Source organism: Nelumbo nucifera, chromosome 3 (assembly GCF_055504915.1).
Source record: "Nelumbo nucifera cultivar China Antique chromosome 3, China Antique-T2T, whole genome shotgun sequence".
Classification (NCBI taxonomy): Eukaryota; Viridiplantae; Streptophyta; class Magnoliopsida; order Proteales; family Nelumbonaceae; genus Nelumbo; species Nelumbo nucifera.
Window position 1 is genome coordinate 26601293 of NC_142651.1, and position 25121 is coordinate 26626413.

A 25121-nucleotide genomic window follows, 5' to 3' on the forward strand; every position below is an offset into this window, starting at 1 on the left:
CCAATGCAGGGACAGTAATATTATAAATCAGCTGCAATCATTTTGGTTTGCGACTCCAGATTTCAAATTCATGACACAGCGATGCCATTGTAAAGTTTCTGAGCACAAACTTTATGCTCCTATTTCTCTAAGAATGTTAAATGTATCTATGTCTCTATATATATTGAAGCTTTTCTTTGGTGGTATATGCAATCTTCACCTGCAGCAATTCCTTCCTTCTTTAGATGGCCAAAGAAAAGAAGGAAGGTTATGTAGAGAAGCATTAAGGCGGCAGTGTGTTAGCTGGTCTATATGGGAAGAGAGAATCCTATGAATCTTTTCTGACAAGGAAAAAAGCATGAAAATTTTACTAGAACTAATACACTTTTAAGAGTAGTTCTCTGGCTGAAATTTATGAAGCTATTCTCAGAATTTTCCATGGCAGACTTATTGAGAAAGTGGAAAAAAATAACTACCCCTGCCTAATGTAAGAGGAAATCTAGGCCCTCTTGGTCCCCACCCCCCTCCCTTCTAGATTCATAAAACTGAATTTTGGTGGTAGTAATTTAAGGAATTCAGGGCCTTCTGGGATTGGGGGCGTGTTCAGGAACGAGATTGTGATTATTACTACTATATTCTTAGGCCCAATTGGAGAGGGTGACTCTCTTAAGGCTCCTTAAAATTTTAACAGTTCTGGAAAGAATCCAAAGAACAAGAGAATTAAATATCGGACGCTTGGTCCTTGAAGGGGACTAGAGGTGCTAATTAAGTGCTAAAGGGAGACAACAGTGATTCGTGGAGCTACAACAACGAAAAGAGAAGGCTAGATCATTAATTAAAGTCAAAAGGCTCAATGGACAGAGTGAGAGCACAATCTCCACCACCACTGAAGAGAACAGCTCTGCCACCAAAACCCCAAGACAGTCCAAAAGCACCTCTGGTGGAAGTAACCATTCTGAAGTAACAAACAATGCAAACGCCCTACATATGTATTTAGTAGCTGTATCTGGAATTTACATCATTTTTTGTTACGACTTAAAGTACAGATGTGTCTTGGACACTATACTTTGTCTTGAGCGCTAATTAACTGAGCTACACCTTCCCCACCTCCTTCCCTGAAGCTATTTCGTCTGATTTTTTCTCTTGCCAATGGCCAGTGTTCCTCTCGTTTTCAGGAGCATCTGGTTGCATGATTTGATCTCTTCACCTCTCCAAATAGCTTTACAAAAGAGTTTCTACCTTGAAGCATCGATGCCATCTTCTCTGAGAACAACGGTGAATACTCACCTTTTACTTTACATTCTTCCTCACAACCTTTTTCATGCATTATAATAGAGACATCATTAAAGCTTTGTACCAACTCTCAATATATGGTTGGCTACATTAAAATACTATTCCATTATGTTCATCTGGTTTTTTCTCTGCCAGTATGATCTTGTCGAAAAGGAGGAGGATTAGATTAGCAGCTGGCTCAAAAACATTTGCCAAGCTCTTATGAACATGGATCCTGAAATGTCACTGTAATAGGGACATGCCATTGCCATCCTTGTAAGCCAGTTCCTAGCACTCTAGCTAGCTATCAATCTTCTATCTGGATCTGCAGACTTTTAGACTGTGTTTGGTTTGAAGGAAAAAGTAGTAGGAAAAGAAAAGGAAACCTTTGCAAACCTTGTATAGCTTTCCCTACATTTTCCTTCAAACCAAATATAGCCTTAATTTAATTGATGATGTGATGCCTGGCTTCAACCTGTATTCCAGGTTTTGTTTGGTATCAGCTGGACCTATTTTTCTGGCTCAGCTAGTCTGTGTACATCTATACCTCCCCAGAGGCCAGACCTGCATCGGCCTCGTGTACTGAGGTGCCCTTTTTTTAAAGGGCTGTAGAAGAACATAAAGGGGCAAAAGAATAAAATATGATTGAGCTGTTCTGGTTGATCAGAGTTGTGCATGCTCCAACCATAACTTGCTGAATTCTTCTTGGCAGTTTTTGTTCATGTTGCTTGGCAATTATCTTATAAATAGCAGGAGGATTTGAAAGGTCTAGGCAGAGCTTAGCTCAGGAATCTTCGGATTTTCTCACTTTCTGTGCATCTGTTTTTTGAATTAAAGCCACACACTACCATTGTTTGCCAGGCAGGAATCCATCCTTCATGCAATTGGCTTTCACAACTGACTGTTAGGGAAACTATGGAGTGAGTGAATCCTAATTCCCAAGTGAAAGGAGACATGAGAGAATCCCGCTGATGCGGCAATTTATTCTTATTGTTTTCTGTGTTTTGAAAAACAAAATCATCAATATTGGCAAAACACCCCCTTAATAAGTTAGAAATCATCATCACTATTCAAGCCATAGCAGCGTGATAGCGACAGCATTTTAATCTTCATCACGGCAATCATACAGCATACGATGCACATCGCCGAAGTGGGAGTGGGACCCTCTGACCTTTCTCACATCGGATGGGCCTGATGAGAGGACCTACGCATACCTATCCCCCATCCTCTTTTCATCGAGCAAAGCTAAGCCCGTCCCAACTCCCAAGGATGGGCAGTTGTATATGCCCACAAATCCGAATCTGTGGCTTGCTGTGGGCTCAGCAATCAGCATTAGCAGCCTTAATTCGTTTTCTTGTTCATGTTCTTAATAAGTTGGCCCATCTGAAATCTCCAGTACATGAAATAAGCCAAGCCCAGCCCAATCAAACAAACACCCACACCGCCTCCTCTTCACTTTCCTTGGCCGACTCCAGCTCTTCAATACCGAATTTCTCCCTTTCCTCTTTCCCCGAAATGCCCTTGTCTACATGCCCATATAACACATACGCCCTATCTCCCTCCCTAATTGCAACCGAAGTCGGGAACCTCTCCGTATCAAGGACGATTTCGTCATAAACCCCAGCTTCACCCCAGCTGTCGTCGCTCTTGAGTAACCATGCTTTATGCTGTGAAACCACCACCGCAACGCCGTCACTTCTAACGGCGATATCGTCCGCCAACGTCAAGTCCTTTCTCAGCAGCACCAGCCTTGCTGTCCCGTCGTTTGCGTTCACCTTGAACATCTTTCCGGTGTTGCTCTGGACTACTAGTAGATAACCCTTGCTGAGGTAAGCAATTCCACTGAGGCCGCAGAAGCTGTAGGGCTGATCGGGGTCCACGTATTGAGAAGTGAAAAGAGGGGATCTGGAGAAGATGGACGGTTCTCCGTTTACGCTGACCTTCCAGATGAAGTTTCCAGCAGCGTTAGTGATGTACGCGTTGCCCTTATAATCGACGGCGACGTCGTTAGCGATCTGGCGGTCGGAGGAGGCAGGGTCAGTTAGGGGTGCGAGAAAGATACGTTTGCGGGAGCGGAGGTCGTAGGCAGCAAGAGCGTTGTAGTTGGGGAGAGGTTCCATGGCGTTGATAACGGCGAGAAGACGGCGGTTGACAGAGTCTACAGTTAGGCCAAGGATTGTGACGTTAGGGGGAAGCTCGGGGTCTGAGATTAGGGATTCAACGACGCCGGCGTCGGAGACGGCGATGATGGAGCGGTGATGCATGGAGCCGACAACGAAGTGTTGGGCGGCTGGATCCCATGCGACACCTTCAGGGAAGAGATTCGGCGATCGGAAATTGATGATATGTCGTTTTCCGGCGTGGACAGAGCAGGCTGCTGCAATTATGAAGACGAATAAGAAGAAGGATGTCTTGGATGAACCGGAAGACATGATTTTTAACGACTTCGTTCGCTGTTGTTGGAGCTGATGGTTGAGGTTGGGGATATATAAAAGCCCTCGGAGGAAGTATTTCATATTTCAATTGACATCGTAATCATGTGAGACTGCTCCTCATATCCATTAGATTTTTTTTTTTTGGTAAAAGAGATGTCCATTAGATTTGAATCATTACAGATGGGGTGGGTAACTAGAAATGATTCGAATCCATCGTTGGAAGGAAATTAGGATTTTCTCATCCGTTCCGATTACGGAACTCTAATTGGGGTTTGAATTTTGTAAGGATTTGTTGTTGTTGGCCAAGAAACTGGTTTGGGCTGAAAATTCGTAGTCCTTGGTCTATGGATTGTTTGGCAAGGAAGAAAAGGAGTCAAGAGAATGATGAAAACTGAGCCTGAGGGACTGTGTATGATCACATGTAGAGCCACTCAACCCACCAATTTTCTCTAATTAACGTTGATTCTCAGGCATTGATCAGGTGACACCTGGCAAATTAAACCCCAAATTACATATAGAGCCACTCAACCCAGTGACAGCATAATATGTAGGGATTGTGAATTTGTTGGGCCTCATTTGGACTCATTAAGGCTTGGCAGAAAGACACTAGGGATTTTGAACTAGGAATTATTCTACCATAAACCTCTCCCAAATCATTGCAAACAATTCACAGCTTTCTGTTTGTTAGGTTGAAATGGTTAACGCAATACCACCACTCACTAGTCATTCTCCAAACAGTTAGATGAGACCGGATTTACTGAATGCAAGATTGGTTCATCCAACCGCACATGGAGAATACCTCTCTTTCAATTAACACACATGTGCAATGTGTTCTAAGGGTATTTGCATAATTTTTGCTTTTATAAGATTCACCTCTACTTGGATTGCTAGCATTGTTCCCAATGAATTTCAGTTCCCATTGGGCCTGTTCACAGGCTGACTTCGGGCAAGGCCCATGAACAGTTCACAGTGTTTACACTACTGCTGCAGTATCGGGCTTCATATTATTTCACCGATATTTTTATAGACGAATTATTCACTTTTCCTATCCACTCTCTACCTGTCATGAATTACAGTCACACATGTCTCAATTAAAACCTAAAGGTTGATTTGTATTTTTTTTGAGTCCGGAGATATCAATTTATGATTTGATAATTATAAAAAATCTCCCTAAAATTTTGTAATTATTATTACTTTCTTAAACTTTTTAATATAATTACAAGAATATCCCCTTTAGTAGAATCTTCTAAAAGGAGGCATTAAAATGTCTAAAATACTCATACAGTTATTTTTAATAAAAGTGTTTGTTTTTCAACATTTCTTTTCATATGAATCACTACTTCAAACCCTTTTAATATTTTTTATGAAGTTGATTTATTTTCTAAATTTACCTTTCATATCAATCACTCGTTATAATTTTAAATTTTTTATTTATTGTTATTATTTTTCTATAGGGACCAACCTCAATAGTAATTGCATGGTTATTTTGAACATTTTTGAGTCTCTATTTATGAAATTCTAACTTTATAACTTCAATGACATCGTGACACGTGACATAATAAGACTGTTGCTTGACACCTCAACGCCACACGAACAATTGCGGATCTCACTAAGTCAAAAAGGCACACCATGGAACCAGTCCAAGCACCTCATATACTGTTTAGGCACGTTAGAAGAGTGGTTAACAACACCTTGCCCAAGATTGATTGTGGCACCTTGTCAATACCGGTCCAAGGGACCTCAGCGTGAGGAGCGACCTCCCCCGAAGGACTTACCAACTTAATTGAGGTCCAGGTGGTGGCCTATGAGACGTATTCGTCGACCTCCTTTGCATGCGTCTAATCACTCCTGAGTCCTCCAGAAGTCAACTCCCACACTAATCGTTTTGGAGGAAACTAGATAAGACACAAAAACCTATTCTACATGCAAAACTACCTCTGAGGACTTCAGACCAATAAATCATGTCCTTCCAAAGATCTTGGATGTCGTGCATGAAACTCATGCCAACCGATGCCTATATAAAGGAATGTGAGTACCCACACCAAATAAAACACCCCGAATACTCTAATATTTTCTCCTATTATTTATATTATTTATAGCTCAACCAAGCGAGTTACCTAATCCGACGTTTAAGCTGTCCGCCAACAACTTATCATCAATAACAATGGGTATTACTTACTTATAACTGGTCAGAAATTAAGAGGAGGTGAGTGCAAATTTGCAATTACCAAACTTGAGAACCGGTTTAAAAAACGTTCAGAAGGTTCAAGAAAGATTTCATCAATTTACCCAATTATAAATAATTGACGCTAAGATGAATCAGTCCGTTAAACACATAACTTTTACCAAAACTGTGTAGTTAAAAATTGTTAGGAGAATGACGGTTCAGCCAATAATCAGAATTTATAAAACTTAAAGTACTGTTGGATAGGCTTCAGTTCGAAATTAATGGCAATTCACGAGCCGGCGTTGGTGTATTCAGCGTGGATTGTTGATGTTTTCAATGTTTATAAGAAATCAAAATCTGCATTGAACTTGTCCGTATTTTTCCGAAAATTGTATGATCTGCTCACACAAGGTGGCACGTGCAACTCAAACAGAAAAGTATATAGGCAGAAGCCGGAATCATCCATGAAAAACATCTACCGCCAGAATCTGCCACGCATACCGCCACGTGTGTTGAAACGTTCAGGAATGTTCAGGAAGGTCCAGATATTTTTTCCCGCGGGATACCATTTTACCAATTCAGATAGACATAGGCGCATAGCCAACGGCCCATGATCAACTTTCCTTTATATATCCCAACCCTGTTCACAACTTGACATCCTTTTCGTATTTCGTTGTCGTTGATAAAGATCTTCCTTGATATATGTCCTGGGTCACTACCGAATCAATTCCTTAGCCTTCTCTTTATGATCTCGTTTCGTTCATTGGGTTGGACCGCTTGTAATTGTGAGTCATGGAGGTGGACTCCCATCGATCATCTCCATCTTACTACACCATCCTTGGTGTAGATCAGAATTCCTCCGCTTCCGAGATACGCAATGCTTACAGGAAGCTCGCGATGGTACTCTCTCTCTCTCTCTCTCTCTCTCTCTCAAATGCAATATTGACAGAGAGTTGTGTGTGTGTTTGCAGCAATGGCATCCAGACAAATGGACGAAAACTCCGTCGCTCTTAGAGAAAGCCAAGAGTAAATTCCAGCAAATCCAGGAGGCTTATTCGGGTGGGTTACTCGTTTTCAGTTTTCCTTGATCTAAATTATCCTTGGAAAATTCTTCCCTCTCTTCTGCTGCTCTTGGTTTTGTTTTCTGCCCTTCTATTGACTGAGCTGCTGGGTACCCTGTTCACGAGAGTGCAGTGTTATCGGATCAGGGGAAGAGAACACTGTATGATGTCGGTCTGTATGACCCGGACGATGAAACGAATGACGAGGTGGGTATTTCATATTTGATATAGTGGTGGGATCATAGAAATGGTTTGAGGTTTGTAACGAATTGATCTTCTTGTGCTTGCTTCCAGGGCTTCGCAGATTTCATGCAGGAGATGATATCTCTCATGAACGATGTGAAGAAACAGGTATTATTGCCCTTGCCCATTTGCCCTGCTGTTCATGTTTTAATTTCGTTTCTACTGTAGTTCTGGTCCCACCATTTCATGAAAGACAAAATTGACCGTTTGATCATCTCATAGATTTTGGATTTGTGGGTGCTACAATTTCTAGAACCCACTCGCGCGCCGAAGATATTTTCTCTTTGGAGGATTAGAATCCAAATGGCTATTCGTATGCGCGTGTACTCTCTCTCTCTCTCTCTCTAAAATATCTTGTCAGAGTCTCGAAGTTTCATGAAAAGCCACCATCTCCTGTAAGTGTTTGGCAGATGTGAGATGTGTGTGTCTCCCCGGCTCATGTTAGAGATAGAAAGCAGGATTGGAGGACTAACGTATTCTTTGGGTGCATATATCATAAATGGGTGGATGCAGGAGAAGAAATACAGCTTGGAGGAACTACAGGAGATGTTAGTGGAAATGTCACAAGGGCTGGAGTTGAAGATGGAGAGTGCTGGTGGTGTGTGGTTGTTAGATGGAGCTGCAGCCTCAAGGAGGAGCTCAAAGAGGGCCAGATGGGAATCATCAGCGAGTCCGACGACGCTGGACACGACACACCTTCTCTCCCCCACTTGCACGGTTCAGAGCTGGAATTGTTAGGAAGAACCGGCTGTTGCAATTGACTACTCCATCTCCATCTCCCTGATTATATATATATGCGCAGCTCTTTGATTGATTCTCAGGCACAGAAAATTCGTTGTTTTGATAAGAAACAACACAAATAAAAGCGATTTGAGAGGTTGCAGTTGGAAGAAGGAGATGAAGACCCTCTGCTCTGTTGATTTTGTTTATTCGAGTGCAATGACAATGTGTGCATGAGCTGAGATGGATGATGGATGCACGCACAACTGCTGTGCATCCATGAATTATTTAATTAATTTGATACCACAACTCAAAGGGGGAAAGGGTTTAAATTTGGGCCGGGTCAACTCCAACCAATTAATTACCTCCAACCCCAACCCCAAGTAATGGGAGGGTTAGCTAGGGTCTGAGCTTTGTTTCATAAAATATTACACTTGTTATTTGTATATTCTTTTTTTTTTTTTCATGGGGCAACAAAATGGAATAGCGAGTCGAATGCATGGTTTTTAAAACCGACCCGGTGACTGAATCGGTCAGGGTCCGGTTACCAGTTTGAATAGTCCGAACAGTTGGCCCGTCCGATAAAAAAAAATGTTAAAAAGTTGAAAAACAGTCAAAACCATTCGAATGGTTTGAATGGTTAATTGGCCGGTTCAGCGGTTTCTTGATTAAAATTAATAGTTTTGGAGAAAAAGCGGTTTGGGGGAAAAACGTTACCAAGCAGGTGATGGTTTTTTTGGTCCGACCGTCTGGTCCAGTCTGATTTTAAAAATCATGGTCGAATGGATCAGCAGTTCGATTCTTGGGGTTAAATGGGTTGATCATATAATAATAATAATAATAATAATAATAATAATAATAATAATAATAATAATAATCATTTAAGGTAGTGTTTTTCCTATTCTTATTTGTCCGATCCATTTATATATGGTATTTTCATGCTAATTGAATGAGGGTGGGCCTTGGTGCAATGCTTGGGTTGTTCCCATTGTGAGGCCACACTTTTTTTTTATATTTTCACATATATGATTATTTATTTTGAATAAGTCGGCAAAAATTATCAACCTCATCAAGTTGTTTTTAAGACAAATTTTGTTGAAAGAAACTTGAGAGAAATACATAGATTTAAGATTTAAGAAAAGAGGGTAAAAGATTTAAACATATATTCAATTTTTCTCCGTTTGGTTTGTAATTGGAATCGGAATCAAAATTCTCTGGAATCGAAATTAGAATAGTATATTCGCATAGTTTGTTTCGTTCAAACAGAAATAGGAATGAGAATTGAAATCAACAGGAATAGAAGACAATATCAATCTAGCAGGAATGGAAATAGAATTCTAATTCCAAACTTTTATTCCTGAGGGGTTCCCTGGCCATTCTCTCAACAGGAATGGAAATAGAATTTCGATCCAAACCTTTATTCCCCGAGGGATAGGGAATGGCCGTTCCCTCAAATGAGGGATAGGGCCTTAAATATACATGAGAACCCTTTTACCCTTTATTTTCTTTTAAATTATTAAAATATATTTTACATCTTTTAAATACGTTTTGGTGGTCGGTATAGCAGACTAGCTGTGTCCTCTCTTCTTAAACAGACTATAAATCCTTCGTCAAATATTTTAATAACAATATATTCATTGTAACAATTCACAATCTACCGGGGCTTTTTCTATTGACCTATCCAAAGTTAGATATTGGAATTAAATGAAGATTTCCCATTTTATGTTTCTAGGGATTTGAATCATTAAGACCTGGTTTTGGGGGATTTGGGGAGAATGGAAGAGGTTGAGCCGTCGAGGAAAATAATAGTGCTAGCAGCAATGGAAAACTAACGTAGACCGTGGAAGATGCCATTACACTCTTAGTACGGGTGGTCGTTCATAATTTATTTTAATTATCGAGTCACCACCCACCACCCACCACCCACCACCCACTAATCCTTATTTTGTTGACTAATAATGAATTAATTATGTAATTAAAAGAGTGCCGAAATGAATCTGTAAAACGAAAAGTTGAGTTTTTAAATAACAGCATAGTATAACCATGCAACTGCCAAGTGCCACTATCCTTTCATGTTTGAACCTTGAAATCTACTCCACCCAATTATTCTTCAACTCAATTAAGATTATTAAATTGGTCAATGGGATTGTGAATTTGACAGAAAAACTAATGATATCTATTTACTAGGGGTATTCATTTTTGGGATTTTAAGAAGGAGATTGATCAACCAAGAAACCTATGAGTGATACCCATCTCCTATATGGAAAAGTTAACTTTTCTCATATTAGGATAGCTGCCAACAATTGGATAAGACAAAAATAACCCTTTTAATAATGAAATTTTTTTGATTAAGGTGCTATTTAATCGTACTTTTTAGACGTCTAAATTTGAAAACATTACTTTTCAGATGCCACCTTTGTTTGGTATGCCCTCTTATTATTGATCTGAAATGTAATTTCAGATTTTAATTTGTAAGAAGTGGGGCAGGTCCTTAATGCGCTCAGATGTAACACAGAGGTGTGTAAAAGACATTAGTATCCTCAAAAAAAATTTAATGACATAGTTTGTTCCTTATATAACTCGAAAATTAGGTCATTCGAACCATCTCTGCGACCTAAGCAAGTTCCACCACCGTTGAGCTCTCTTTGAACCCTCTTTGCGACTTAAACAAGTAATGGCAGTTCTCTCTCTCTCCCCTATCTTCCCGCCATTGCCATTGTAACTTGCAACGGCAGTTCTCTCTCTCCCCCTATCTTCCCGCTACTGTTACTACAAGTTACAACAATGGTTCTCTCTCTCTCCCTCCCTCTCCCTTATCTTCTCGCCATCACCACTGTAACTTGTAGCAATGGTTCTAGCAATGGTTCTCTATTTCTCTCGCTCTCTCTCCCTTGTCTTCGTGCCACCACATTCTCTCTCTCCCGTACCTTCCCGCTACCGTTGCTACAACTTATAATATATTTTATGAGATGATGCAAATTGAACTCAACACTTTCAAATAATATATTTTAAGGGTAAAATAATAAAATCAATAAATATTTTTTTTTTCAGATTTCAAAAATGTCTTTTTTAACTTTTCAAAAATATATTTTTTTAACTTTTTAGATATGGAATTTCAGTATTAAACGCCATCTAAAATTATATTATTTACCTGAAAAATAAAAAAGAAAAACGTGGATTTTACCAAAGTAACTTACTTCACAAAAAGTGAACGGGCGTTAATCTTAGACTCAACCCAAAGGTTCCAATTTGCTTAATCGGTAAGGTGTATTGCTGATCACAGTCGAGAAACTAGAGATTTAGGATCGAATTTTAGTTCAAGGGCTGGAGGGGTTATGGGCCAATTTCTTTAAATTGTCGTTGGCCCAAATAGAATTGAATTGGGTCACGATGCTGGTTCTGTTTATCGTTTTCGTAGCCAGGCCCAAATAAATTGGTTAGTGAATTGCCATATGCTTGCCGTTCTTGATACGTGGAACGTGATCAAATCAAAAGCTTCACAGAAAGGCTTTCTTCTAGTATTTGACACTGCCAAGTGTAGAAATTAGAACGTATCAGCATACTATAACCGACTATTATTAAACAAATTTCTTTTGGACCGGATTTTGTAGATCAAGCGCTTGTTCAGTCTCTCAATTGACTGATCCCTCTGATGCTGGTTGTTTGATATAATACTCCACCTTCTCTACGTGCTCATCGTCGAAATCCCACATACTATCTGTTTTTCGAGAGAGAGAGATCAACGAATCTATGCAAGTGTGCGGAGGCCTATTTAGGTATGGGTTCTGACTTTCTGGGCTAAGTACGCTTACTGGGCATTCAAGCGTGCCCACCTTCCTGGAAAAAAATGGCTGCTTCATCAGTTTAGTCAGTCACTGCAAGAAACATCATTGCATTGCATGGAAGCGATTGCGCCACTGGAATGCTTATAATTAAACGACCTTCTGATCAGTCATTAATGAGGAAGATCAACTGCATGGTGGTGAGTTTTATATGCAACTGTTCCTTGCAGCGAAACTCTTAAGGGATTTTCATTTCATTTCTCGTACGTCTTTTGATTCAAACTACAAACCAAACACTGCTACTGATCTGAGTCTCATATACATGAACATCGTCTATACATACATACATACATATATAAGCTACAAGGGGCTGTGAGAGAGAGTCTAATTACTTTCGCCCCACTTTTTCAAATGGGAAATGCTCTGCAAACCGATGGATAAACAACGGTGGCAGGATGAGCCATGATACGGCGACCTTTCATGTGTCGGAAGATATACACCACTGCTCCCACCGGCCATTCCACGGCCGCGGCAACCGCAAACGCCAAGAATCCCATCGTCGGTCCTACCACCTTGCACCGGCAAGGGTTGCTTCGGGTGCCACACTGAACGCATATTGGAACTCCAACCCCAGTCGTCATGACTGCTATTAATTAGCTTTGGGCCCTAGGTGATGGTCCTGATGAACAATAGCTGGTGCTTGTGCCGACGGTTAAGAGATTGACAGGGCAAAGAGACTTGATTGACGAACAAGTTTTAGGGGGGTCTTTCTCTTATATAGCCAGCCATGCATGATGCATTTCGCCTTCAATTTCAAAGGTCGGTTTTCATAGGAGAGATGGCACTTGCCACATGTCCACGTAAGACAGTGTAGGTTATAAACGTGTCTGTGGGACAGAAAAGTATATAAACACGTAAGTTTCCTTCCTGTCTTAACTCTTGAGTTCCCTCGGTGGCAATTGGACTGGGCCCTGGGGGGGCCCAAGTTTAGAGATCCTTGGTGATTATCAATTCTATCATCTTGCCATTGCGAGAAACCAGTACAAATTTAAGGCACAGTAGAGCTGGGCAGTAATTACGATATTTTTAGGTGTTTGACTTTGCCGCGCCTTGGTGGTGGATTGGCTTAGAAAACATGGCTGATGGCTCTCCCAAAAATCCAACATCTCAACAATTAACCATAATTAACCAGTCTTATTGAATATGGCTAAATTCTTTCCAAGTTCTGGTGGCAACAGGCAGTCTAGCTAGGCCCATCCTCCGGTCCAGTCAAAAGCGAGCCTGGTTGGCTAGTTCCATTAAGGCCCATGTTGTAGTTCCAGTCCGTAAAATTTTGTTCAATCACCCTTTCTGTGGGCCTACACTGATCGATGGTCCGTAAAATCATTAGTTATTAAATCTACAGAAAAATCATTAGTTATAGGATTACAGGAGATCTGGGTTCCGGTCAAATAGTGGGAGAGTGAAGACATTAGACATATTAATATTTAGTTTGTTTCTCCCTTCCTTGATCAGTGAAGTGCTTCGGATTAGCAGCATCCCACTCTTCACGCAGCAAAAATTGACAACACGCAATCTATACCTATTTATATATATGTCCAAAACATTTGAGAGAGAGAGAGAGAGTCCCGAAAATAAAAGTCTAGAGCTTTGATTGGGGTTAAAGTTAAACAAATGAGCAAGAAAAGGGGCCAGTGTCCAGATGAATCCAGATTGGCCAGCTAATTGACCCAATTGAAACTTCCAGCATCATGTCAAACCCGCCCATAGAAATGTGTGTTACAAAAATTAGTCCATTTTAGGGGCGTAAACGGATCGAATTCGAATCTCATCATGCAATATTCGATATTAAAAATTAATAAATATTTTATTTATATAAAGTATACAAATATATAAAAAAAATTATATAATTTAATTATTATATATAAATTATATAAAACCTTTAAAAATTTTATATATTATATATAAGAATTAAATAATCGGTCGAATTTGGATACTTATCGAATCGAATCAGGTTATATCCGAATTCGAATCCAATCAGCTATTCGGTATGAATAAGATATCCGAATTCGAATCCAATTTTTCTGTAGGTGTTTGGCATCGATGTCGTTGCTTCAAAAGAATGTTTTTTTTTTCTCAGAAAATTGCTCCTTTTTTTATTTGGCATGGATGCTGCCACATAGGCTGTTTTCTAGGAAAACAGCATTGGTTTTGTTTGGTACAACTGCTGTATAACCATTTTGAGCATTGATTTACATTATCCAACACCCAAGATGATGCCTCATTGATGCCACATCATTGCACCATTGGTAGCAACGGGTTATTCCTAATTTTCAAAGCATGGTTTGGAGCAACATTTTTTTTTTAAAAAAACGATGCCAAATAAAAGGCCGTTTTCTCAAACACCATTTTTTCTGACATGGCATTCTCAACAAGTGTAATTTACAAAGAAAGTCATTAAATAGTAAAACATCATATAATTAATCGTGCTATATGACTGCCAGCACAGTTTTATCGGCATAAGTTTTCATGACGTCTTACCCATCCACCGGTAAAAATCTATGCCGGCGGTCACACAATTATTTGAAGAATGAAAATGAGGTACATGGGACAATTATTTTTCATGTTACAGGTTATTATATAACCAATTCTTACCCATTATTAGTTAGAATGAGAAAGAATGGAAGGAACAAGCCCATAACAACGAACCAAACATGGTCTTAGTTAATAGTTTCTCCGTTATATTCTCTCTCTCTTTTGCACATGCAAATACTCAATTATTGAATATAAAACTGGGTAAGTATTTGGAGGAATAGACATGTATTGTTGGGAAAGAAAAGCAAGTAAGCCCCGACAGTTGGACATGGATCGACAGATGGCGGAACTCATGGATGGAAGAGCATCATACAACCATAGAGAAAAATAATTTAATTCCATGAAATCAGGTCTTACTATGGTTCTTGCCTTAGAAACCAAATTTTCTAACCACCGGCGGATCAGCCAACGTTTATAAACTGCAAATGCACCAAATCTGACGTATACACAACTCTCTAAGCCTCTCGGAATCCACCCTTCTCTTTCTTTAATTCTCTCTCCAACGTCCAAACCAACATTAATTTCTGCATCATCAAACAACAAGATCAAGAACTAGGCCATTTCTAATACAAGAATGCTGTTTAACTCACCCAATCGATCGGGTCATTGGTTTCTACTGGCTATGGTTCTGATGATTTATATTGTGGTTGTGGAGGCAACTCCAATCAATGGCCCAGTTTCAGAAAAGCTAGGTGACAGCTCTGTTATGTGCTCTACATGTTCATGTGTTTCATGTAATCAGCATCCTCCTCCTCCACCTCCCTCGCCACCGCCACCACCGCCGCCGGACAACCCTTCCTCGCAAAACTGCCCTCCACCATCCTCGCCTCCACCAACAAACTACTGCTCTCCGCCACCCCCAACTCCATTCATTTATGTAACGGGTCAGTCTGCAAATCTGTATCCCGTAGTCGACCCATATTTTTCAGATAATGGCTACAAGTCTGGTGTAAGAATGCCTGTCTTGGTTGGATGTGTATTGTTAGGTTTTATGGCGATTTAGAGCCTATAAAGGGCATTGTTGAAGTTGAGACTCTTGAGACGAATGGTGTCTGGGGAATCTAATACACTGCGTTTGTTTATTTCTTCATGTAAATTGTAAGATATATTTGTGTAACGATCTTGTTTTTTCTCATTTATTTTGATCTTCTTTAGTTCTTTATGTGACTCTTTGTCTCTCTCCCTCCCTCCTGATATATATATATATATATTTCTTTTCTGGCAATTGGAGTTGTTAATTAACTAGGATCAGAAAAGAATTAAACTTGCAAAGCTCCAAGAAATTTTATAAGTTAGATCGATCTTTAGCGAGGAAATTCGATTTCATTACAAGCCGCCTATAAAGGGCACCGCCTTAATAGCTTAATTGATAAGCTTATGGGATTCCACATTCACACCTGCATTTGAACCGAAGATAGGTGTGACTTGTGAAAACTCAGTGCCCATCACACCCAATTCAAAAATTAAGTTTACAACATGCCCATCTAACCTCTAACCCATGCAATATCCATATGAAATATTCAGCAACTCTTTAGGCCTCCTTTAATTGCAGTCAAGACCTCCAAATTAAGAATCCATCCAATACAATACTGCCCCTCTGCTAACCAAAACTTGAGAAGATTTGATTTTACAGGAATCTGATTAATTGGATAATGGTTTTTCTTATAAATCGTTTGCCTTGAGTGACAATTTAATTTAATTTAATTTGTTTTTTTCCCACAATTTTGGATAGGCTTTTACGAATTATGTTGGTCAACCTGGTGTGACTGGTTCTAGGATTTTTTTTTTTTTTTTGTGATTTATAACTTTAATTTTCATTGAGCTATATATAAGGTGGAATATAATCACTTTCTGAAAGATTAGTCAAAGCCACTGAAAAGGTGTAAAGGATTACCGGTGGCAACGTCCTTTCTATTCAACCAAGCAACTCAACTTTTGCCTTAGGAATTGCATTTTTTCACAGTTAAATAAATCTCAAACCAATTTCACGGAAAATATACAATTCACTTAGGCTGTATTTGGTTTGAAGGATAAAGTAGGGAAAGGAAGGGAAAAGCAGGGAAACTTTTACAAACCTTGTATAGGTCTCCCTACCTTTCCCTACGTTTTCCTTCAAACCAACATAGCCTTATAGAATGCATTCTCAAATTTATCAGAGCTTCCTCTACATGAAAAATTAATTTTAACAACAATAATAACACTCTTAAAGAGTAAGGTAACCTTAGTCAAAACCATTACACATGTGAAACATAAAATTCACTTGGGCTGCGTTGGTTTGAAGGTCTTTGTATAGGTTTTCCTATCTTTTTCCTTCAAAACAAACACAGACTTACAAAATGCATTCATTTAAATAAACTAAGGCTACAAATGATATCTATTTATCCGAATTTAAATGTGATCTGCCTAAGAGTGATCTGAATTTGATCAATTTATAACTGGATTGAATATGCATGGATCGACCCAATCCAATTCGATATCAACTTATTCGATTTGTTTTAAATGTAGGCATGCTTAGTTTTTACTTAGAATCATAAGTTCAAGTTCCAAAAATAATAATTTTAATATATTTTTGGATAAACAATATCAAAGTCATATTTAATACATTTTGTCAATAACCTGTAATATGTAAAGTGGGTACTTGGCTTGAGTCATAGACAGCCAAAAAACCTGAATCTGAATACCTGGTTAATACTTGTATACATGCTTAGCACTATAACATAATGTTAATTATATTTGAAAAGTTTTGTTTAACTTTATCGAGGAAAAAATAGAACCTTTTGTTTGGAAACTAAATTTATTTTACACTATCATATTTGAAAAGCTTTTCCATTAATTATTTATTATAAAATTTAAAATATTTGAAGAATTATGTCTATCTCTAGCTGACAGCTGGTAAATTATTGGGGCAACTTTGGACTTTTCCATTTGACACAAAAGTCTCAGTCGTATGATAAGGGAGGGATTAGGAATTTAGGATCAACTGAGTCCGTAAGGTAGGCTCTATTATTATTTTTCATAAGTGGGGAATTTTTGAAAAAGAAAGTTCACCGGAAAAGGTGAGAAGTTTGGATATTTATCCCAATTTAATCATGGAGAATTTTCCGATAAAAAAAAAAAGGAAAAAGAAAAGCAAAAAGGACACCTCTCTCTCTCTCTCTCTCATACAACTCCTCCTTATCTACAACTTTTCTTTTTGGTAAATTTTCCAATTCTAATTTCTGAGTACTAAGATTAATGCTCCATATGTCCAAGGGACGGTGAGCATTCAATTAAAAGGTTCCAATTCAACAAATATACAAATCCGAACCCAAACAAGGAGCCGTGGTTAGAAAATAAAAAAGGACAAAAGCCTTGAAAAGGAAGCCAGAGGGACCGCCATACACACGTTCAATGGGTCGAGCACATGAACTTGCTAATTCGCTTTTGGGAAAAGCCCATTAACGAAAAGCCTTACCCGCTTCCGCCCATTTTACCTTCTCCAGTCCACACTCCAACTCCAAGCAAAAGCTAAAAGGCTTTTTTACAGTTTCCATGCATTACACGCAATTCACAGCACAAAACGTAGCCTACAGTGCTCAAAGAGTCAACACACTCGAGACCTATAATTTAACTACTTTCTTTCTTCCTTCTTCTTCAAGCTGACAATTCATCGGATCTAAATTACCCCCAACAAGACCCAGAAGTACTCCGTCCCTTTCATCTGAACTCTGAAGATGCCGTGGCCGGTACGTCGATCGGTTCCTGGAACTGGAATACTGCTGCTGGCAATTCTTATGATCGTTCTGATCACAACTCCGACCACTGGCTCCACTTCGGAGAAGCTGGATCAGACCACGCTGCCTCAGGCACCTGACTCCGGAGTCAAGTGTACCTCCTGCACGTCTTGCGAGAATCCATGTAACCAGCATCCCCCGCCACCTCCGCCACCGAAGAAGCCAAGCAGCAATAACTGCCCTCCACCACCGCCTTCTTCGTTTATATACACAACGGGTCCGCCGGGGACTTTGTATCCTGCCGACCTTTATTTTTCAGGTGCCAGCCGGAGCTCTGTTGTTGGGTCGTTGGTTTTGGTCGGGTGTTGGTTAATAGGCTTCATAGCGCTTTGAAGACCGTAAGAGCCACTTTCAAGTTTGGGTCTTGGGAGGATTGTGTTTGAAGGGTTCTGATCTGTAGGTTGATCCTTTCTTTCAGTACTCAATTGTTTTTCTTTTTCCTTCTCTTTTTTTTTTCTCAATTGTTAATTTGGTAAAAGTTCTATGTTTTCTGTATTTTGTTTTATAGTTATTTAGAACTCTCCTCCCCCAAATTTCTTTTTTTTTTTTTTTTTTTCTTTCTGTAACCAATCCTTAATCCTTGTAGTTTCAAAATAAAGGAAAATGAAAGATGAAAACCATTAAGTTTGGATTGGTTATTGGCTTATCGCAATCTGATGGATTTCTTATTTGCTTTGTTTGATTCTATGAACAATTTTTTTTTTTTTTTTTTCTGAAAACCTATACAAGATTTATAAAAGTTTCTTTTAGGGAAAAAAAGAAAAGAATTTACTTATAATTATAAAACTCAGGTGAATGAAGAGATGAGCTGAATTTAAAAAATTTGGGATTTTTGGACTACAATCCCCCTCAACAACAAGTATATGGAAGGTCCACCATATGGTTACTTATGTCTTACATATATCATATTTTCTTTCTTAAGGGTCATATTATTAAACTTAAGCAGAATGTTTAGTTGTTGGTGACTGGTGAGGAAGAAAAATAAGATGTCTTTCATGTGGTTAGTGAATCCAAGACAATCGTTAGAATGAGAGATGCCTTGAATGAGTGTGAGACCCTCCATCCAGTTAAATACTCAAATGTAGGTCTAATCCTTTTCATAATAATTATAATAGTAGTAATTATTTATTATAAAGAAAAGGACGAGAGTATGTAATGAGGTTGCCAGATGGAAATCAATCACAGCCTCTCTTGGTAAAGGATGGATTATTTGATGTATTCAATGGAATAAGGAATTAATAATTGCGTTAAGACGACTGGATACCAATTAAAGTATTAAACAAATGTGGTTCCCACTCTGGTATTAAACTAGTACTAGACCGCTATCCAACGTAGACAGATTACACCAAGTGGCAAAATATGGCTCTTTTCTTATCTTTACGTAATATTAATCACCAGCTCACATTAACTGAATAAAAGAAGTGGTATGGTGTAGTAATGGGTAGTGGGAGACCGTCAGAATGGCCAAGGAATGAATTTGGTCCACCGTCCACCTGGAGAAGTTGGGCCCATCCAACTCTTGGCTCATAGATCAATTGGATCAGAAACCCCTGTACTTTACTAGGTTGTTCTATCGTCCTATTGGTGTATTGCACGATCTGCTCGTTATACATGGGCGCCTTACAGTCATATCCACCTTGCATTGGGAACATCTTGATAGGATGTGCGTGTGAAATGTAGGGCATAGATCAATTGGATCAGACACCCCTGGTCAAGGCCAAGCATTGTACTACGACTATTATGGTCGTCTGATATTCTATATTTCTTAGAAGAATACGATATGAAAAAATAAAAAAAATAAAAAAACATGGAATAACGGTCATGGATTATTGATATGGGCCTCTCTAAAACTGAGCTATCTGTTCAATTAATTTTCACCAATTTTATGGCACTTTCTTTTTTTTTTGGCTTCATGGATGGCCCGTCTCATGACCCTCCAACCTATGTAAAGGTGGCGGGAATTGATCCCAAGCCACAGCTATGACCATTTTAGAGATAAAATTTTTTTCTATTTTTATGGGAATTTATTTTGAATGGGGCATGGATGAAAATGATTTTTTCTCACAAAAATAAAGATTTTTTTATCTCTTTTAATAAGATTATAAATTTTAATTATTTTATTTTTAAATTTTAAATGAAATAAAAATAAAAACAAAATAATTAACATAAAAAACAATTAAAGGGAGTGAAGATCCCCACGGGGATGGGGATAACCTTGTCCCAACAGTAAATACAATTCATGGTTATTGAGGAAAGATTCTATTACAATGGGACAGTATTCCTCTCTCTCTCTCTCTAAAGAAAAAAAGAAGAAAAAAGGAAAATAAAATCTATTTTGTATGGTTATAAACCAAACATGCGCATGTTCAAAAAAGTGAGAAATTGATTATCAAAGAGAAAAAAAAAAAAGGAGAAACTTTAATTTTAAACAGAGGAATTTGAAAGTATTCCACCGACACTGGGTGGGAAGGTGAAGAAACTACACACTTGACTTTGACAACTTAATTATTAGTAATTGGACCTTTAAATTGATAGCTACTAAAATAATCCACATAGCGCCTTCCCAGTTCAAACCTATAGAGATGAAAATTGTGTTCACTAAGACTCACTTTGGAAGGAGTATGAATACACAAATATGTAAAGTGCAAAATTTTATATTTTGTATGTATTTATGTTATACATATTTATATTTATATTTGTATTCTTTACAAACTAAACCTAAAGAATTACTGTTTATCATACATACGAAATGCCAATTTGGCTCCAACTCCCTTACTGTTGTAGTCCAATGTCAAGGGTTATATATTTGTCTCTTTTCACACGTGATGTTTTGTTAGTCACACATCTTATATGAGGATAACGGTGACTGGAGACAGTTGATTTCTAATTCTATTCTTGTGAACGAGCATTCTTTTTATCTTTCCACACCCCATTTATCTCAACACTAAATCTGTTTGAGATTGATAAAGTAGATCTAAATTTGATTTATTTATATTGGAATTCGAATCAGATTCAACTTGCAATGAAATATCGAATAAAATGACTGAAATATCATATAATTAATAAAATGGATAAAAGATAGCATGTATAAAACTTAGACCTGTGAAAATTTAGTAAAATTATAGCATGTGGACCAATTTTATGAATAGGTACAATATAAATTTTGAGTATATATGAGCATAAAATTTAAATTGAATGGAATAGGATTTAATCAGAGGTGGATTCATATTTGATGCAATTATAAATAAATCGAATTAGGAATGCCCCGTCTTAATAGGATGAATTTGAATTTAGACAAATGGATATCATTGGCAACTCTAATCAAACCAGTAGGCATCCGCAATTGATATTTCCGCCCACCAGAACCCTATTCACACCTATGCACCCGATACTACAGTTGTACATTGGAAATATCTGTCCATGAATGATAATATGTAAATAAAGAGATATTCTCAATGTACCGTTATAATGATGTGTTGTGTGGGTAGGGCTCTTGTGGGCAGGAGACCCAAACTCAAAGCATCAGAACCGTCCTGTGACTGGTTATTAGCTGATTAGGCTGATTTTTTTTTTTTTTTTTATTATTTGAACAGGAAAGAGCAGCAGCTAGCCGTGATTGACTAGATATAACACAAAACAAACACCACAAGGTTCAAGTATGATCTAGGAAATTTTGTATTAATAGGATCTTTCGAGGTTTAATTCTGTTGATTTTTAATTATTCACCATCCTGGGTCCTGTTGACTGTTATATATATACAAGAAGTAAAGGCCCAGACGGCATCTTAGGCATCGTTTGGTTTCACCCCCCTAACTCCAAACTTGATAAAGTAACCTGATTTGACCCACTCCACTGCACAAGTGGAAGTGGAAGTGGAGCTCAACCGGGCCCCGTCCCTTCCACCTCTGACGGATGCGGTACCTCGGCTCATCAAATCATGGGGCTAGACCGACCAGTAGAGGCTATTAGGCTATCGTGCAAGTCACGGGGTCTTCAATTAACGGGGAAATATTATCATCTCCATAGAATTTGATTTCCTCACATACCAAGGAATTCTGAATTCATTATCCCTGTTGAGTGTTGATCAATCTGGTCCACCCAGAAGCTCCTCCTAATTACCCTCCGATTAATTATTTAATTTCTATCCGGAGAACTCCACCCAAAACCAACAAAGGCAACCAGCCATCTTCCACGGCGCCAATCTTAGCAACCTTTCCAATCAAGAAGGCTTAGAGTGAAAGAAGGCAGTGATGGCAATTGGAGAGAGCTATAGCCTTGTTTTTTTTTCAACATTAAATTATTGTGGTTGCCTTTTTCTCTCTCACGCCTGGAGCCCTCTCTCTCTCTCTCTCTCTCTCAAACGTCAAAAGTCAGCAAAACAAATAGACTCTTCAACTACAATCTTTAATACCAATTTTGCACATGCTCTGTGACTGAAGGTTTTATCACCTTGCATGGGTAATTTTGTCCTTTTCAGTCTTCAAACAAATGGTTCCACTGAATCAGCCAAGAACTTATGTCAGATTATCAGAAAGCTTTTTAATGAACGTTGGCATGTCTCTGTCCATAGTTATGATAATCATATGGATTTCTACCTTTTTAAATTTTATTTGTCTAAATAAATTTACAAGTGCTGACAACCACCAAAGAAAAAGATTAAAAAAACTCTCTAACTTTTGTTTGGTGAATGGGCATGCTCATAAAATACCCACTTTTAATTTAGGGCACCCACCCTTTTTTTATAAATGTAGTGAGAGTACGAAAATGTCCCTGATCAATCCTCACAAAAAAGAAGCTTGGGAGGGTAATCTTGTCTTTCACTACTACCCTTAATTGGAAGGTTGCTCTAATCACATTCCTTGAAAAAAATAAACATATTTTCAAGCTTGAATTATGTTTATGCCCAATTGCCCATGTGGGTCCATTTTCCACATCCAAATGCGGATCTGGATTTGCCTGGATCATGTATAGATCCGCACCAAATCATGCCCTAATGCTAATAACATGCTCATCTCCACATTCTAACGAATCCAACTCTTGCTTGAAGGTTAAAATTTCCTGGTCAGCCCATTGTAATTGTCATCAGCTACAGCCCACTATTCAATGAGAAGCCCACAAACCTATGGGCCTTAATGCCCTCTCCAGTCTCCACGTTCCACTTCTCCCTATTTCGTTAAGTTGAGTTGCTTACACCGCTACACGTACAGTGGTCTCTACACTCTCTCTACTCTCTACCATACAATACTGTGTCAGTGTGTTGTGAAAAAATATAAATAATACAAGGAAGAAAGGAGTGAGTTGAGCACGAGTTGAGCACATCTCGTTTTTGATAGATCCCTGCATTTTCGATTTTCCATCGCACATGTGAACCACAACCAACAGTGTTTCTCATTCTCATGGATGTGCTCAGTTTATAAAAGATGGAATGTGCCCTAATCAATCCCATTAAAATAAAAAAAAAATGGAAAGAATACCTTTTTGGTGGATTGACAGATGACACCCCCCCGCTTGGTGCAGTCGACTGGACGTTGCTTTCAAAAGATAGATTGGTGTTGTGGAGTGCATGACAAACGCTCAAAAAAGTCATCTCAAAAGTCACTCCCCCATTTCCTCTCTCTCTCTCTCTCTCTCTCTCCTTCTCTCTCTCTCTCCCTCTCTCTCAGGTGAAAGGCTTTCACACTTTTGTTTCATCTTCTCTATCATCACCATCTTCCGGCCACGTCTTATATCATGGCCGGCAAGTTCAGGCAGTTGGTAGCTGCCCTCTTTTTGGTAGCCGTTGTAATGAAGCTTCCGGGGACGGCAATGCTGGAGACAACAATTTCCGATCAAATTCCGAACAATTCGCCTCCTTCTCCCTATGTATGTCCCTATCCTTGTCTTCCACCCCCTTTACCCCCATCCACCACTACCTCCCCTTCCACCAACACGAATTACCAGCCACCACCGACAACTCAATCGCCACCGTCTGGAGGCTCCGTCTATTACCCACCCCCAACTGGGATCTATCCTCCACCTACTGCTACTGGAACCCCCTACGGGAATTACTACGCTCCTCCCCCTCCTGACCCAATTTTACCTTATTTTCCATTTTATTTCACACGCCCTTCCCCACCAAATTCCTCCTCTGCAACCACTCTGAGAAGCTCTGCGATCTTGATTCTAAACCTCCTTTTGCTGGGTTTACTTCAAAGTGATCATATTCTCGGTGTAATTCGTTAGCTGATCAAGGACTTGCCAACTACAACAGCAGTCTAGAGATGCTTCATTTTGTAAAAGCTTCAGAAGAAGTCAGCAATGGCGATGGGGGAGAAGTATAGATGAGACATACATACTGTTCAACATATTTATTAGGTACTGCGCCCTTTTCCCTTTTTTTATGGTTGATGTGTTTAAGTAATGTATATGGTTGTTTTAATTTCTTGATTAAGAGTAGTTAGGAGTTGTTGATTTTCTGACCATGTGATCACATCATCACGCACATTCGATGTGAATTTGATACATACTTTATGGATGCGCTCATTATATTTATATGGATTTCAATATGGATGTCTCAAAAGTCTATATAGGGTGTTATCGGTATTTGAAAATCCTATTTCGAATTCGATATTCATATAATCGAATTGAATTTGGATAATTTGAATATTTAATTGGTCAAATTCGGATATTTTATTTTACCGAATAGTTAATCGGATTTAAATTCGAATATGACCTGATTCGATTCGATAATATCCGAATTCAACCGATTATTTAATTCTTATATATAATATATATAATAACTAAGTTATATAAATAATTTATATATTTATATACTTTATATCAATAAAATATTTATTTTATATATTTATTGATTATCTAAAATAATTAATTAATCGAATTCCAATTGAATCGAATATTCGTATATTTAATCGAATTCAAATTTGGATATTAATTTTCAATATCTGTTGGATATTGAATTTTCTAATCAAATTTGAATCAAATATTGCCTGATCCAATATGAATTCGATCCGTTTACACCCCTAAGTCTATACATTTGGATCATCAATCTCAGTAATGGATTGATGATCATGTGGGTTTTGTTTATAGAGGATACT

General features: G+C 38.5%; 3 protein-coding genes and 1 long non-coding RNA gene across 5 annotated transcripts; 1 reads left to right on the plus strand and 3 right to left on the minus strand.

Moving 5' to 3' along the window:
• Nucleotides 1–2206: 2206 nt before the first annotated feature.
• Nucleotides 2207–4612, minus strand: LOC104599101 (uncharacterized). The gene has a single exon (XM_019200238.2). It carries the CDS (start codon nt 3765–3767, stop codon nt 2676–2678), a length of 1092 nt encoding a protein of 363 aa, XP_019055783.1. The 5' UTR covers nt 3768–4612; the 3' UTR covers nt 2207–2675.
• A 1886-nt stretch (nt 4613–6498) lies between these two features.
• LOC104594503 (uncharacterized) lies at nt 6499–8323 on the plus strand. 2 transcript variants are annotated; one of them, XM_019197614.2, is made up of 5 exons: nt 6499–6753; nt 6825–6912; nt 7048–7121; nt 7209–7265; nt 7380–7812. In XM_019197614.2, the coding sequence occupies exons 1-5, from the start codon at nt 6646–6648 to the stop codon at nt 7503–7505; spliced, it is 453 nt and encodes a 150-aa protein (XP_019053159.1). In that variant the 5' UTR covers nt 6499–6645; the 3' UTR covers nt 7506–7812. The 2 variants fall into 2 exon arrangements, with proteins under 2 accessions (XP_019053159.1, XP_019053148.1); XM_019197603.2 differs by having other exon boundaries at nt 6509–6753; nt 7671–8323.
• A 3560-nt stretch (nt 8324–11883) lies between these two features.
• Nucleotides 11884–12404, minus strand: LOC104594508 (uncharacterized). Its single transcript, XM_010254814.3, has one exon. The coding sequence runs from the start codon at nt 12298–12300 to the stop codon at nt 12067–12069; it is 234 nt and encodes a 77-aa protein (XP_010253116.1). The 5' UTR covers nt 12301–12404; the 3' UTR covers nt 11884–12066.
• A 10193-nt stretch (nt 12405–22597) lies between these two features.
• Nucleotides 22598–24764, minus strand: LOC148801057 (uncharacterized). The gene is made up of 2 exons (XR_016083766.1): nt 23502–24764; nt 22598–23258 (listed from the first exon to the last, which is right to left on the minus strand). It is a non-coding gene; the product is annotated as an uncharacterized LOC148801057 (long non-coding RNA).
• Nucleotides 24765–25121: the final 357 nt, after the last annotated feature.